The sequence below is a fragment of the Electrona antarctica genome, assembly GCF_951216825.1.
Source record: "Electrona antarctica genome assembly, chromosome: 22".
Classification (NCBI taxonomy): Eukaryota; Metazoa; Chordata; class Actinopteri; order Myctophiformes; family Myctophidae; genus Electrona; species Electrona antarctica.
This window is the reverse complement of record NC_136805.1, coordinates 32,752,549-32,770,021: the sequence shown is the minus strand read 5'-3', so window position 1 is coordinate 32,770,021 and position 17,473 is coordinate 32,752,549. Positions and strand designations below refer to the sequence as shown.

Here is a 17,473-nt window from a genome sequence, read left to right as displayed (position 1 = left end):
ATGTTTGTGTTTACACAAACACTCAAAGCTGGGCATAGGAGGGGCTGGCGCCCCTCAACAAACATTTCAGTTTAGAATAACGATGATGGTAAACTAAAGTTGTGTTTTGCATTGCAGGAGCTCGTTCCAGAAGGCAGATCAATGTCCACGTGGACAACCTGAGGAACCGCCCCCTGACCGATGGAGGCCATCACAGCATGCGTCCCTGAGCTCTACCGGTGCATGGATCAGGAAAGTGACCTTTCTCCTACGGGTTGTCCCGTGCCAGTGGAGGGTGACCGTCTACAGATGCAGCTGTCTGTGTTCTGTACCTTCCCCGAGGAGAAGGTACGGAGGTGTCTCGCCTTTAGCGACGAGCCGACGGAGCACCTTCCCCTTCAGACCATCGGCAGAGCATGACAGGTCTAAGACTGTAAGATCTCGGACGTGCAAGACTGCAAGTAAGTATTATGGTAAGTATTATTGATGAATTACTGTAATAAAACTTTTTTTCTGTTAGACTTTTAGCTCATTCACCTCACTGGATCTACAAAATATTTCAATCCAATTTGGAACTTGACAATCACACCCGTGTGAAGTGACGGGAGCTCTTCATTTAAAAATATTTTTAAATTACATTAAACCTAATTTGATTGTTTATAGTTCTTCATGAGGATGACATGTGTGTGGAACCTGCAGGTTTAGAGGATGCCTGTGATGTCAGTGATAGGATCATGTTGGCTTATACCAATGTGTGTCCTCGCCTCTGGGGCACACCGCTGCTCCATTGTTATAATATTGATAAGTAATTTAAGGTTACGTTAAGGGGTGGTTTACTTTTCTTTTTTCCCTATTGGCTGACTACTTTAGAAATTATGAAAAATGCACACAAATGATGGGGCATCGTGTGTGTTAAGTTGGGGAGGGTGATCTATGTTGATGTGAGGGTTGGTTTGGTGCCTTCAGCAGGAAGTGGATCTGGGAGGGATTCATGTTCCTCCACATGTGGTAGCCCTCTCAGAGAAACTTGACACTATCGCACTGTTTTGACTTAACTTTTAACATAACGTAATAATGGTGATTATGACAAAACTAACAAAGTGTCTTGTTTGCCTGTATCATTTCTGCAGTATGTTCAGTTCACAGGTTTCTACCGACTGAGTCTTGCGTGCTGCTGCTCGGTGTCATCTTCACCAGTCTGTTGGCCTTGTGTCTGGCGGAGGTGCCATTCAACCCTGTGAATGCTCTAGGTTGCGTCTTGCGCCTGAGCGTTTGTCTGTCTGTGGGGTGTCTGGGCGTGGTAAGAGGTAAAGTACTCACCCACCACTGCAGCAGAAAGCTGGGTTCAACGCCCAGGAGTAACTGCAGTGCTTCCAGCTTGGCCTGGCGCTCCATCAAACACAATTGGCCGTGTTTACGGGTGGGAACTTAAGCTGGCGATGGATCAAGTGACTGTCCCTTTTGCTGCACTGCAGAAGCTACTTCCAAGTGTGTATGGGAGGATGCACACAGTAGTTTTATACCTCCCCAGCTGTGGGGGTGGTGGTGCCAGCAACAGGGACTCAAGGACACTTGGGGCAATTGGGAATTGGCGATGACTAAATTGGGACTCCTCCCATGGGTGGTCACCTTGACGTTGGTGGAGGAGCTTGCGAATCGCTTACCCAGAGAGCAGGTCTTGGCAGGGGCCACCATGCCGGACAGCTCAAAGGGTAAGGGATCAGACGAAGGACCACCCGTAGATAAAACAAACCTTTTACAGAAATCACCAAGGATCCAAAGCACTCCAGGCAGACGTCCAAGGTGATACCACCATGGAGCATGCTAGGAGGTGTGTGGTGGGAGACCCTTACAACATGCACAACTGAGCAGGGACCCCAGGTAAATCACACACACACACACACACACACACACACACACACACACACACACACACACACACACACTACTTTTCTGAAGTAGTTTCATCTCTTTTTCTCTTATCTTTGAACACTGCTCTTCATCCAAGGCGACTCGCCAAATGCTGGAGCAGAGAAAGCTGCATGAACTCTTGTCACTCTAGCCCAGGGGTGCCCACACATTTATGACGTGAGATCTACTTTCAAAATGACCAGCTCAACAAGAGCTACCCACTAGTAGAAGGTCCAGGGAAAGGCCTACATACTCTCCAAGAGTTGGGAAAGAACATATCAAGAGAGTGGAGTGGTAGGCCCTTGGATTGACCAGTGGATGCAATGTACCCCACTTTGAGGTGTCACGTTTTAGGCCTAGATTTAGGGTAGGATTGAACCAGTCGCACTGTAGCCATACAAAGGCCTAGGGTTCCCAGATTGTAAAATTTTGTTCCTCCATCTTGGGAGAGTATGTAGGCCTTTCACTGGACCTCCTAGCCACTAAGATGACCACAGGCCCACCACTTAAAGACCACATGTTAGGGTGCCCAAATCTGAAGTTAGGTGGTCTTAATGAACTGAAGCAATTCAGTAAAGGTCAACGCTTCCTCATGGGGTCATTTTAGGGCCTAGGACCTCCAGTAAAGGGTAAAATACTCTTCTTGGTTGTGGGAACAACATATCCAACGATGAGGACCCCATGCCCAAAGATGTCCCCCTTGCAACTGTTTCAACTTTGGGTCAGCCTACATGTAAAAGTGCCCAAAGTTGAAGGGCATAGCTTCAACTTCAGCTACCCAGTACCCAAGGTTGAAGCCCTTCAACTTTGGGCAGATCTACAAGCTCGTAGTGCGGCACCGAGTGCCACGCTACGAGCTTGTAGATCTGCTATGGGGGGGGTACATTTAATCACTGGTCCTGGGTCAATCCAAGGGCCTACCACTCCACTCTCTTGATATGTTGTTCCCCAACTCTTGGAGAGTATTTAGGCCTTTTACTGGAGTGTTGACCTTTACTGAATTGCTTCAGTTTGAGTTCATTTGAGCACCTAAATTCAGATTTGGGCACCGTAGCATGTGGTTTTTAAGTGGTGGGCCTCGGGTCATCCTAGGGGCTAGATTCGCCCTACAAAATGTCTTCTAAACCACGTGTGTGTGTGTGTGTGTGTGTATAATATATATATATTATATTTGTGATGATGTGACTAGGGTTGTCTGTGTCACAATCATGACATTTTACTTGACATTTAATTGTCATAGAAATGAAATGTTTATGTTCAATGAAAAAAACAATTGCAATTATTGTATTTGGCTTTTAGGCATTGTAAACACAAATTGCACTAGGCAGATTTGACAAATAACTTAGATAGGCAGAAAATGCCAATCTAAAAGCTCACAAATCTGTGCAACGCATTGTGTGCTTGTAGACTATATTATAATTGGGACAGGTGGGGCCTATAATGTGACCTGGTGTCTTGCAGCAATGTAATGAAATGTTTTGTTTGCACAGGTCACACACCAGGGTACGTGAAGGGCTACATGTGAGCTGTCTTAATGGACTGGCTGATCAAGGCTCATCACAGTTTCCAGCTACATCAGGAGACCCATCTCACAACATGACGAGGCTCACCTGAAACCAATTATGCAGCACATCGCTAAGAATGTCAGTGAGGGGAATGAACATTTCCAGGTGAGTTGGCACTAGGGATGGGGTTAGTATAAATGTAGGTTAGATGGCATGTTATTTAAGACGGATGCTAGGGTAATTTCTTTACCAGGCATGATCCTATAGTTTCGATGTACAGATGTTCAGACCAATTATTCTAGATTACTGAGACACTCTCTGCATGTGATGAGCATCTGCTTAATTGTAACTTGGAGTGAGTATAATGCAGTAAGATGGGGATGTTTACGTGGATAAATATTGAAATGTCTATTCTCCACTAGGGTTAGTAAAATGTAGCATATAATGGAGTTAGATGGGGATGTTTAATACAAGAGTTTCTCTCCACTAGGGTTAGTATAATATAATGGAGTAAAACATGTTTAAATACAATCATTCTAATGCTAGTTTTCCCTCAACTAGGCCGTCAAGGAGAAGAACTCGGAGAGCAAGCTGATGTCACTGGCCTTTCTGAGCTGCAGTCGTCTACTGTGAAGAGTCTAGCTGCTTGGCAATCCCTGAGGTTGAATCGGACATGCTTGCAGACATGTTGCCTTTCAGCGACCTTTATATATATATATTTTTTCTCTTGAGAGCCTACTCAAAATGAGAGTGATGCGTTTTGGATGGGTGTGACTCGACAGCAAATGGTCAATCTACAAGCTCACGTGTTGTGTTGGGACCTTGTAGACTACTTGTCATGTAGGCTACATAACATACTACATGTTTGTTGTGCCAAAGACAATGTATCAATTATGTTCTGTGTACCATCATATGGAAAAGGTCTCATGTCAAACATATCTATGAATTATCAATGTAAATGGCAAACTATAGCAAAGTTCTCACATGTACATTTTTGTAAATATATGCATTATGTAAATAATAAATGTAATACATTTTGAATTGGTGGTATAATTTAGTATGGTACTATGGTAATGTTTAAAAGGAAGTTGTGCCACTAGTTGTAATGCCCATGAAACCTTCACCTGGTTTATTTACTAATGTACTTTTTCTAAGAAATTGATTGAATAGACACTTGGTTCCTATTGGTGTGCCTTGGGATTGTGTGACAGACATGCATTATTGCATTATTATTGTATTATACTGTATTGTACTATAACATTTCTGTTTACATAAGTATTTTCTGCACACCCAGTTTCCCCATGCAGAGGCAAAAACCTACAAAGAATATTTTAACCACTAAGGAATTTATTTTCCACCCCCCCAGACAAAAGATCTACAAGCTCATTGTGCCATACTGAGCTTGTAGATCGTCTATTTCACTAAATACAGGTATGACTTGAGATTTTGACTTGTCTCTTTGTTGGGCACAAAAGGAAAAGCTCTGCTCTGGAATAGACTGCAGCGGGGAACCACATGTGTGGTACAGTATACTGTCTATGCTGTACCACATGCATTCATAGTACACTGGTTCTCAACACCAGGGCTCCAATATATGAACCCTTACCAGAGTTTATGAATAAAAGTGTAGATTTGGGGACCAGAGACGGATGACAAATTGTATAACTGTTTTTTGGAATGAAAAGGGTTTAGAATCTGGTATAGTGAACTCTCACTCCTCTAAGGATGCAGGTGGAATTTGTGGATGTAGCAGCATTAAATTAAAACTGACAACCCTTGAAAGACCTTTTAAAACTGACCTTTGCATCATGACTTGAAGTTAACGGTATTTGCCTTAGTTGATTTAAATCTGAAGTTGCAGTGGAATTCAGATTAGCCACTAGGGGGAGCCTCTCGCCCAATCTAGGTTTTTGCACCCACAATAATATTGGTCCAATTATGTCACAGGGGCTTTTCTGTTGACCAATCGCAGCAGTAGCTGCCTTGTGTGTACGGAAGTAAAGTGAACTGGTAAAATGGTCCTCTTTGGTGAAACTCCCCAACTGGCACTTGATATACATTTATAAATGGACCAAATGCCCACAGGGTAGGAACTTTCCTCGTTACTACAACCGATCATTACCGTGTAATCGTGTATACATGTATTTATATACATATATAAAATCATATACAGTATTAATCACTACAGTACTACGTTTGTTTAAATTGTGTCCTAGCGTAACACTTTAAAGTGTGTGGGGCTCTGGTCCATTGCGTTGGTGATTTTTTTTGATGAATTGAACAAGGTGGACCCTCTTGTAAGCAAGTGTAATGCTTTATTGGGTCGTCCACTCACAGTTAACAGTCTTTGTATTGACTCGTTGTGCTTTAATTGTACTGTAATTCTGCAAACTGTTAATACATATCAATCAATTGGACATTTATTTTTTACGTTTTCCATTTAGGTTTAAACACGAATGCAGGAATCTCTCTTTGCACTGTATTGTATGAACTCTCTCAGTCACAGTCACACTCACACAGCAATGACAGAATGCTAGCCTTGGCTCAAGACTATATCCGAGTCTGACTAATACTTTCGTATTTCTCTATGCAAATGTCAAAAGACATAGTCTTGAATTGATCCAAGGCTATGCAAGCACCCCTTCCTTGTAAATTATCTTCTGACGGTCCTGGGCTCCTGGCAAATGTAGGGCAAGTTAATTAGCTAAATGTTTTTCACTCACAGAGAGCAAACTGAAAAGGTTTTATCACCGTCCAATCACAGATAAGCTGGGTAGCTCTGGTCCATAGCCCTAATGGTTCTATGATTCTGCCCTGCAGATCAGGGGTGCAGCAGTTAAGAGAACTAATCGATTTAATGTATCATAAAAGTAATTGATATCAACAATTTAATAAAACAGTCCCTATTTTGGGCATGTCATAGGTGAGAAGTTTCAAGAAACGTTACAATTCTTCAAAAATAGTGACAATATCAGATCAACAAGCCGATAACACTGCTATGCAACTCGTTGTGAGCTTGTAGATCTGCCATTTCCATTATTTTTTGCACATGTGCGACAAAGTATAAAATTATGCTTAAGGGTGGAAAACTACTCTAGTTAAACTTGTTGTTCCCTCTCTCCATTAAGGTATCCATAGGTGAGGGAAAAAAACACAAACTTCCCAGTTCCTGTATGTATAATATAATTGTATATCCTCCTAAATTCCAACACTTAGAAAGGCGATGGACTTCACTGAGTGTTACGGGGACACCGTGTCCAGCGTCGCGGCAGCAGCTCGCTCCGGGTGCAGAGAGCGTGTTCGGAAGCTGATCCGCAAAGGCCTCAGCGTAGACAGCAGAGACAACCGTGGCTGGAACGCCCTGCACGAGGCAGCAGCCGCTGGCCACAAGGAGTGCGTGCAAGAGATCCTGTCTGCTGCTGGTAAGCAAGGATTGTATACGGCAAACAATTATGTTCATACATACTTGGGGGGGGGGGGTCTCCTCTCAAACAAGTGCGTGTTTGAGAGGAGACCCAACCAACAATAAACACAACACGCAACATTCTGTCTTCTGGTCTGTGGAATGTAAAATAAGAGCACTGCAGTTGAACCACCATATCCCACTTTACCCCTGTGCCACGTACGACACGAGTACCCTATGTCCCCTTTTCCACCGGGGTTGAACCGGTTCAAGTATTTTTTCCCGCCTAATATTAAACCAGTTCAGAGTGTTTCCACTGAAAATGAATTGGTTCAGAAGTTCAGAACCCTAAAAGTTGGTTCAGAACTGGAACCAAAAAATGGCCGCCGGTTCCATTAAAACGCCACGGTTCCAAGAATCTAGAAGGGAACCAGTTCTATTATTATCTTATTTTGGTGGAAAAGGGGCCTTTGATTATCAATAGGTGGTCTCAAATACTTCCGTACATTATTGCTCATGGCTCATGTTCGTCGTATGGCACAGTATTAGGTTTCAGTGGCTAAAGACGCCCTTTTCTCTTCCTGCTTTTCTTTTCTCCTCTGAATTGCTAAGCAGCAGGCTCATCGCACGGCCATCGCGGCTACGTGAACTCTTTGACTCACGAGGGAGAGTCTGCACTGTACCTGGCGGCACGGCAAGGGAACCTGGCGGTGGTACGAACCCTTCTGAAAGCACACGGCAACATTAACCAGCCAACCAACGATCTGTCCTGTCCTCTTTTTGCAGGTACTGTATGTAACGAACGCATTCATTCATTACTATTGTCATTGTGGTACTTAAATCTGTATATTATGTGTTATTTATCCGTTTTGTTCCTATATACTGTAGCTGTGGATGCTGGGCATAAAGGGATTGTGGAACTGCTAGTCCGTAAAGGTGCAGAAGTCAACGGCACACATACTGCCTCCTGTTGGTCCTGCCTTCACCAAGCTGTTTATAAGGTAATAATTTAACGCACCCCCCCCCCCCCCTCCACACACACACACACACACACACAGATGTACAGTTTACATTTTATACCATGAATCATGTCACACTTTTATTATTTTCTTTCCCAAGGGTCACAGTGACATTTTACGCACACTGGTTGGTGTGTGTCACCTGGAGGCACTCGATGACCACAAGATCACTCCTGTGTTTTTAGCCTCGCAGTACGGACAGCAGCAGTGCCTGGAGATTCTTATTGATGCAGGTCAACCAATTTCCCTTACTGTGTTTTTGTGACGATCATCATCATCATCATTATTACTAGACATGATCCGCCCGCCGGCTGGTCCTCTCTTCTTTATTTAAAAATATTTTTGGGGGGCTTTTCTGCCTTTAAAGGGACACTTCACCCCTTTTGCAACCAGATCTTATTTTATTGATAAGACACAATGACGCACGCACACACGCACGCACGCACGCACATGCGCGTACACACACACACACACACACACACACACTATATTATAGAAATATATTTATATAATATAAATGGATTCCCCACGACTCGCATCAATGCAACCACACTTGCAATTACCCAGAATTGCACCTTTCTAGTTCATTACTGTTGTTATTAGGTGTTCACGTGTGTTTTCCACTGTACTGTAGGTGCCAACGTGAATGCCCAGGTAGAGGACTTGGCCACGCCGCTGTTTATTGCAGCTCAAGAGGGTTATGAAGGATGTGTGGAGCTTCTTTTAGAGCGCGGCGCTGATCCTAACCTACCATGCAGCTCTGACTGGCCCCAGCTCCCCATTCACGCTGCCGCTCAGTTGGGCCACATCAGGTACCTACTGTAGTACTGATCCATAAGATGTTTCTCTGTGATGTATAACTGTATATACACAGTACACTGCAGGCTGCATGTCATTATAAAACGTGTTGTGAGATTGTAGATTGGCAATATTCGCTATTCAAACTGGTGAAAATTTCAATTGATTTCATAGAAATCACACCCGTGTGAAATGAGGGGCGCTCTTATCATCGTACATCATCATACATCATCTCATTTCATCTCATCTCATAGAGCCGGCCAGCAACTCTACATCTGACCTCGAACCTTAGATCTCCATATATGGAGCCTACCTGAACTGACATTCCATATGTTGATCCTCCCCACCCGTCCTTTCTCTTCGATGTCTCCCTTTTTGCCCGATACCTGTCCATTCAAACTCTGACTATGTCCATTCAAACGCCCCAAAGTTATTAGCGCAGCTGCGCCCGGCAGCTGGCGAAAACCAGAGTTCTCAACAGGCTCGAAAATGAAGGCCCGGCCCCACCTGGGTCTTAACTGGGCTGGCCCGAGGCCCCACCTGGCCTTACTAATTAGCACACATTTTACACCCGAAAAACGTCCCGGCCCGTGACCGCGTCCTGTGTCGGTCTTGCGCTTGTATCACGGTGTGGGTACCAGATCTATCCTGCACGTACGTGCAATGTCAAAATTAATTGGAATAAAAAACAAATGATGTAGCCTATATGATCGGGTCTGGATCGCATCTTGGTGAACTCTTGCAGTGTGTGATGCCTAGTCGGCGACTAATCGTTTAGTGTGAAAGCCACAAAGATATAATGACAGTCAATTTCAAAAATCACACATGAAGTGAGGGGCGCTAATATATTAAAGTCTAACTCATGTTGATTAGGTGATGTAATGGTGATGTAAAACAAACGGTGCCAACACAAACATTAAACACCATTAACAATAAAGAGACAATATGACGTAATGAGGCACATTATGACCAGTGTTGGGCATCGTTACTTTAGAAAGTAACGTCGTTAGGTTACTGGATTACTGCCCATAAAAATAATCCCTTACCGTTACAAATTACCTTCTGAGAAAAGTAAAAGGTTAGATTATTTTCCGTTACCTGACAATTAAAACCCATTTTGTAATGCTTGCGCAAGTTGGTTACATTGTATTAGGCTACTGCCTACCGTCATTGCGCCGCATTATCACGGCCCGGTTAAAAACGAGAATGATACACACCATGAACTGACCATAGACAATATCCCCTTTACAGCTCTCTCTTTATTAATGAATATAATTTGCCACAATCACCAGCCTATACACGTAGGACTGGACAGAAAGAGAGTGCAGAGAGTACACTACAATATGCCATACCTGTTGCGCTGCGCTCTGATGCCCTCTCCACGCCGCACGCCGTGGCGCATGAACAACAACAATAACTTTGATTGATTGATTGAAAATTGTATTAACAGTTTGCAGAATTACAGTACATTTCAAGCACAAACTCAATACAAAGGCTGTTAACTGTGAGTGGACGACCCAATTAAGCATTACACTTGTTTACAACAGGGTCCACCATGTTCAATTCATCAAAACTTCTTCAAAAATTTAGAGACGTACAAATAGACACTTCTATATAGACAAAGAACAGAACAGGAATTCATCATAATGGAGGTAAAAAGGGAAAAGAAACATATACAGTGAGGGGAAAAGGGGGGGGGGGGTGGCGGTGGGGGGGGATTCAGATTTTACGGGGGCCAGTTTCGAATTGCAGCCATCCGTAGGTGCCCTTTGAGAGCGGTTTTGAAGGAGTCAAGGGATTCGCATGTCTTGGTAGGGCGTTCCACATTTTTGTGGCATAGGAGCGAAAAGAATTTAGTCCCTTGTTTGTGCCGAATCTGGGTTGTACATGGTTCGTTGCACTCCCTCTGGTGTTGTGGGTGTGGACTTCGTTAACATTCGTTAACTCCACGTGGACCCACGACGACCCACGTATGAATTAGATAGTTTATAAGCAATGGCACGGCGGCCATCCTTGCAGGCAGTGACAGTAACAGAATGAGAATCCTGTAGGCAGTAACCTGTTCATTTTGGGGGGGCAACAACAACAGCCTGTTGTTGATGATGAATGATACTATGAAACTTAACAATTCATTAACTAGTACTCACCTAATGACGCCGCCACGGAGGATATACCATGTTAAACGTAATTCCAAAGTGCTTAGCCTACATTGTTTAAGTCATAGACGCCTGCGGTTTTCATGAACTTTGGCTAAAAGCATGTTGTTGTTGTCTCCACCAGGCCGAAGGCATGGGGAGAGAGTATGTTTTGCACTCCGTCCGTGTGTGTGTCCGTCCGTGTGTGTGTGTGTGTGTGTGTGTCCGTCCGTCCTTCCGTCCGTCTGTTACCAGCTAATCTCCGGCACCGTTAACCCGGTCGATGCCAAACTTTGCACACACACTCCCTGGATGCCAACAATGAACCTCTGCCCCACATTTTCCAGAACGGCCTGTTATAGCGCCACCATGAGGCAGCTTTTCACATGTTTTACCTAAAACTTCACCGATCTGCGTGAAATGTTGCCTCAAATCATCCAATTGCCATCAAAGGCGTATGAAGAAATGGCACCCTTTTCACATTGGCCTATTATAGCACCACCAGGAGGCCACAACCTGACCTGCCCTGGTGGAGACCTGTGCCCTGAGGGGCACTTTTTCTAGTTATTATTATTCCACTACCACCCGGCACTTCCAGTCGACTAGACTGTCATGGCAGCTGGCTACAACCGAAACAACTTCCTCTTCCTCTTCAAAATAAAAGCTACGTGTAACAATACTTTTATTTCTTAAGTGAACTACAGGATGTAGTAGACGCAGGATGTATAGTACATGGTATAGTGGGCATGGAAGGATAACTCACACAGAAGGCAGGAGAAATAGACTCCGCGGGCAGTCGGGGCTTTATTATTTTTTAAATCTTGCCAACAAAATGAACAGGGACACATTATAGTAACGGGATTACTTTTTTGGAAATGTAACTAGGTAACTAACTACTAAATTGCAAAACTAAGTAGTTACTTTATTCCGTTACCAATAAAAGTAGTCCGTTACATAACGCCGTTATTAATAGCGCCGTTACACCCAACACTGATTATGACATACATTTTCCCTTCATTGTCAATGGCGTTTACAAAACAAACATTGAACTAAAGACAAACATTAGCGCCCCTCAAAAAATACTTACTGAGAAATGTTTCTCACTTCTGTGCTTCCAGCATCCTCAAGAGGCTGATAGCTGTGACGGACCGTGCGTGCGACCGCGGCGAGGCCATGGTGAGTCCTCTGTACGTAGCTGTGGATCAGAATCGGCGGTGGAGTGTCGAGCTGCTCTTGCAGGAGGGCTACAGTCCAGACGCCCAGGACTGCAGTCTCAAGCTGGGTCATCATTCACCGCTGGCCATGTCTATAGCGTGTGACGACCACCCGTGCAGGTTTGTACACAAACTCATTTAACAAAAACAAAAACAAACAAAAAAACATTGAACATATCAGAGATACAAGCTCAAAGCCCCTCTTTCTGGCTCCCCGAAGTGGACTGGCTCACTAGTAAAATACAGAATAGATTCTAAAATACTGCTCACCACCTATAAGGCCCTGAACAACCTAGCAGCTCTCTGCTACCTCTACGACCTCATACATAACCATGCCCCTGGTGGTGCCAACCACCTGGTGGTCCCCAGGACAAAGCGCTGAACCTGGGGTGTCAGGGCCTTCTCAGTTCTCACTCGCTGGCCTTCCCTATGAAACTCACCCTTCTCCAACCCTTTTAGGACGGGAATCACTTTTGGTGTTTGTTCCTTCAAGACGGGAACCCCTTTTGGGGTTCTTGTTGCTATGTACAGTATAGCAACATAAATGTTTTGTAATTTTTTGTAAGTTTTTCAGAAAACTTCGGCCTCAGTCCTACAGTAAATGGATTAAAATCACGTCTTCAGACTTGCCTTCCCCACCTAATCAAATTCCCCTTTTTACCATTCTAATTTGAACAGTTTTAGTTGTTTTCTCTATTTGTTTTTGCCCTTTTGTCTTACTTTTAAGGACATACTGTGTAACATTTTCAATTGAAAGTTATATTAGATCACTTACAGCACCGTAAGTGGATAAACTATCCACATGCCAGAGTCCTGCAACCTTTGATGGGTGAAAGCGGGTGGAAAAATATACTTCACGGGTACGGGGCTATGGTACGGGGACGAGCGTTATCTGAACTAAACGCGGGCGGGTAACACTTTAATCAGAGCGCACTGCAAGATTGCATCTGGGTGCTTCTCGCATACCCAAGTCAAGTCTTATTTCCTTCATAATGGCGTTCTTTCTGCTGCATCCTTGCATCCTTATTGTAGCATTTCACGTGTGGTGTTTATCACTACGAGCTGCCTGTAGGCTATTTTCGTCACCTTGCGCTATTGAAACGCCAGAGGAGTCTAACACCTATGTACAGTACATTTAAAATGCAGTTTTTCTGCTGTATGACATGGCTGAAATATACAACTAAATATCTTCTTTCAGTGAAACGGTGAAGTTGCTTCTGGCCGCAGGAGCCACTTTGACTGAGGCTGTGTGGATGTTTGCCTTGCCCATTAAACCAGAGCTGCTGCCGCTGATACTGCAGCACAGACGTATCCCCAAGATCCAGAATATGAGCCGGACCCTTTCTTCCATACCGGACCAGCGAAGAGCGTTGAGGCGCACTGAATTGAGGGCACTGCTCTGTGTAGCACTCGACTATGTGAAGTTTGCCTCCTGCTGGCTGCCCGTGCTCCTACAGGCAGACCTGGAGCCGTCTTTACTGCTGCAGCCCATCATGTAAGCTCTTTGCTTTTTCAACGCATAAATGTGACTTAATTCGTACACTGTTACGGTAACACTTTGGTTCATACTCCCTAGCTATCAATCATTTAGCTGGGGACCCCCTGTACTAGCTCCGTCAATTGAGCTTGTGATTATTTTCATAGGCTGGAAAAGGCAGACAGCGAGGTGTTGAACTACCTACTGGCATTCGTGAACTGGTCGACCCTGTCACAAGATCTGAGAAACATTCTGCTTCGGAGACTGGATGAGAAGACCTGGACACCACTGGCCTGTTTTGGTAAGTCCACGCATGATCAAGTCAGAAATTAGGACAGAATTAGAATTAGAATTATTAAAACCACGGACAGTGCCGTAGAATCAGAGTAAATAAGGAAGATTGTCTGCCATAATAGTACAGTATGTACACTGTGTAATTTTATAGAGGTATGGTATCTAAAGAGCACAAAGTACCTTTCTGAACGTACCAAGTATCGTGAGACTTTCCACCGCTTCCTGTCTGGCAGCCAAATCTCATGATACCCCCGAGACAGAAACGATACCTATACCACTGTTTATGATGCTCAATAAAATGATGTACTGTGTCTTCTTTTGTATTCCTGAACCGATTTATAGGACAACGGTCTCAACTGCCATATATTCATTGAACTTCCGGTATGAGAAATCTTATCCAACGACAACAAAATATTCTTTAGTTTTGAGTCTGAGAGGCTAAATCTCATCAAATGTTGTTCCGTGGCTCAATAAAGCAATAAGCTACAAGAGGTCTCAGATTACCTTGTATTTTATAATGGCTGAGAGGCGTGGTGAGGCACGAGACGTGTCTAAAACGGTTACAAACAATTGGCAATATTAAACTCATAAAACTATTCCTACTGGAGAAAGTAGTTACACTTTACGGCCACCAGATAGAGTTACTTCCTTGTTTACTCAGCCATTCCAGTCAGGCTTTGTTTGTTAGTTGTCAACTTTTGCCAAACGAAGTTACATTGACAAACAACATTTATGTGGTGGCAGATTTAGCTGATATGTATGTGAACATCATGTCACAAACTCTAGCATGGCTACTTTACTACATTACGAGGGTGGTCAGCTGTTCACAGGGGAATAGGATTGCTGTCTTTACAAGCCCGCCTGGAGAGACTCATTCACAGTCCTATGAGCGCGGGTGGTGCTTAGAAGTGTTTTTGACCAATGACAAAGCTTCTAGGAACATCTTTGAATGCAGATTGTGGTGCCTAGATGTGTCACAGAGACTCATTTTTTTGGGGGAGCGTTTTACTCATTGATGGCTGTCTAAATACCAAGAAAAAGGTCATTCAAATTTTGACATTATTGCTTATAGCAGCTTTAAGATGTAGATTATTTATCGTGACATTTAGTACGTGGTCTAATCATAAACCAGCCAATTAGATTCAAGTAATGGGACTTCGGTAACGCGACCCGACTACGGATAAGCGGTTGAAGATGGATGGATAATGGGACTATCCGTTTTAGAAATGGCGAATAAATAATGGGTTTTGAAATTAAACAGGTTTATACCCCTGGTATAAAGGGTTGGATTCGGGGTAAGGCCTTGCGACATACTAGCGCCATGTCCAGGGCAGGTACAGGTACATCCATCTTCCTCATGCTACAGAAACAGAAGATAGGCTCCTGACCCAAGGTTGGATTGAATGGACATGTGGTGCAGAAACAAAGCAGCATTAACGGATTCCACAGTGTCTTCTGAACAATGGGATTTTAACAATCCATCTCTGTTCTCTCTCTCTCTCTCCCCTTTCCTCTCTAGACTGTGTACCGTCTCTCTTCCACCTCTGCAGGCTGAAGATCAGAGATGTGTTGGGGGGGCATCCGACGCTCATCCAGCAGCTTCCAGTGCCCACCCGACTACATGGCTACCTCCACTTCTCAGACGTCCCACCACCACCCCGTCCCACCACACATACACATTCACAGACATGTTCTATAAAGACACTTGTGTAATTATGTCCCTCTGCCTCTCTTTATAGTACATTTATATTATTTTGTATCCATGCAATATGACTAATACCAGCTCAGTGGCCTTGTGGTTAGAGTGTCCGCCCTGAGACTGGGAGGTTGGGGTTCGATCCCCGGCCGGGTCATACCAAAGACTCTAAAAAATGGGACCCAGTGCCTCCCTGCTTGACACTCAGCATCAAGGGTTGGATTGGGGGTAAGTCCCTGCGACATACTAGTGTCATTTCCAGGGGGTGTACTTGTACATCAAGCTGCCTCACGCTACAGAAACAGGAGATAGGCTCCTGCCCTATGGGCCTCATGGCTCGGCAAGGCTACTTACAATATGACTAAACCTTTATTTCCAACTTATTTTCAAGTGCTGATTACTGTTTTTGCTTTCCTTTGAGTTGAGAACATCTGTTCCCTTGTTTCCTGCTCAAAACGCCAGGAGTGGAAAGATTGTTGGTTTGTTTGTTTACTATAGAGGGTATGTGCATGCATTCAGTGAGTGGCAAAATTTGTTTAACATTGTTTAATGTAATTTAGTATCAGCTAGGACCTTTCTGTTTGAATGTATGGGCTGTCAAGGCCATAAAGTATTTTATTCAGTAGGTGTTCCCCTTTGTTTTGTTTTTTTTATGTCACACGCATACCCTCTATTCACACTGATGAAGGCTGGATATCTGAAACGTCTGTCATTTTATGGCATAATCTAAGAATAAAAAATGAGTGTCGCCCTCCATGTTTTGATATGTTGAACACTTTACTTTGACAGTGAATGTACCATAGTGGTCAGAGCGCAGTGGTACATTGGTGGTAGAGTTTGAGATTTCACTGAAATACAATTTGAAATTACTGAAATTTGAAATGAATGAATTTTACACTCTCAAGAGTTAAATTATTATGTGTTATCTCGCCTATCATCAATACAGCATGGAAACACCACAAATAATTTCATTGCGCATTAAGGATTGTAATTACGGTAAGATCTGCTCAGTGGCCCGCAGTGGTGGTTCAACAAACGTAACGTATGTCACTTTAATAAAAGTAAATAAACGAGCGTTCGTACCTTTTAAACTTCAATATTTTCTCCTCTAAACGGACGTGTCACTTAATTAAAACAAAAATAACAATTGCAACGCGAAAATAAAAACAACAATTTGTTACGTTACGCGACGATATTGAACTTTTGAACTATGGCATCCTACGTTGACATTCAATCTGACCAATCATCGGCCGGTGTCAGCTCACAGCTGACCAATCAACGACGAGGGGCGGGCCCATTGCTCGAGCAGACCACTGCAGGTATTTAAACCACAGCGCGGAGCTTTACCTCTGAATGCTTCCAGACCTTGATCGGACCAGTCGCATTCTACTCGCTTCACAGCATCACTAACTGCCTAACAGCAAACCACTAACCAACCAACCAACCAGACCAGCGCTAAACAGGATACTGTACATCGCCAACTAGAGGAACCAGCGTTTTGCAGCAGTATTATTTGTTGCTCTTAACCAGCTTTTCCCTCTACAAACGGTGAGTTTATTTTCGAAATGCCCGTGGAGTCGTGCAACGGTAGCTCCGTTTGGAACCTCTATCAACGCTGCTAGTACGCTTGAGCTCTGAGCGTAGCAGCCTAGATATTAGCCCCTTTTGGAACCCTACGTTAAAGTTTCTGACATTTTGATGACTTTAAATGTCAGAAACTTTAACGTAGGTTTCCAAAAGGGGCTACCTAGATATGAGGTTCCAAACGGAGCTAGTCCGTTGGGGGTTTAGGGCCACCTGACATTTCAATGCTATGCAGTTTAAAATGCCTATTTATTGATGTGTTTGTAGCGTGGGTTAACGTCTATAGTCTAGAAGCTCAGCTGCAAGGTCGGTCGTCGGTGTGGATACTCCGTTACCGTGGCTGTCATCGGTACATGATGCAACTTGCACCGTTTATGGAACAGTTGTGTTTTTTTTTTTTTAAACCAACGGTGGTAATGTCATTTAAATAGGCTGTCGGTTGCCGTTGTAAGTTGTAG

At 43.8% G+C, this 17,473-nt stretch overlaps 1 protein-coding gene and 1 long non-coding RNA gene across 4 annotated transcripts; both read left to right on the top strand.

The window, feature by feature from the left end:
* The first annotated feature begins 1,603 nt into the window (after nt 1-1,603).
* On the top strand, nt 1,604-4,436 carry LOC306914935. Its single transcript, XR_013788762.1, has 3 exons — nt 1,604-1,860; nt 3,381-3,560; nt 3,957-4,436. It is a non-coding gene; the product is annotated as an uncharacterized lncRNA (long non-coding RNA).
* Nucleotides 4,437-5,382: 946 nt separating this feature from the next.
* On the top strand, nt 5,383-16,187 carry LOC306915585 (ankyrin repeat and SOCS box protein 3-like). 3 transcript variants are annotated; one of them, XM_079493005.1, is made up of 10 exons: nt 5,383-5,481; nt 6,612-6,817; nt 7,414-7,584; nt 7,687-7,799; nt 7,918-8,050; nt 8,452-8,629; nt 11,869-12,084; nt 13,163-13,459; nt 13,609-13,742; nt 15,255-16,187. In XM_079493005.1, exons 1-10 carry the CDS (start codon nt 5,462-5,464, stop codon nt 15,446-15,448), a joined length of 1,662 nt encoding a protein of 553 aa, XP_079349131.1. In that variant the 5' UTR covers nt 5,383-5,461; the 3' UTR covers nt 15,449-16,187. The 3 variants fall into 3 exon arrangements, with proteins under 3 accessions (XP_079349131.1, XP_079349130.1, XP_079349132.1); XM_079493004.1 differs by having other exon boundaries at nt 7,411-7,584; XM_079493006.1 differs by lacking the exon at nt 5,383-5,481 and adding an exon at nt 6,193-6,318 and having other exon boundaries at nt 7,411-7,584.
* The last annotated feature ends 1,286 nt before the right edge of the window (nt 16,188-17,473 follow it).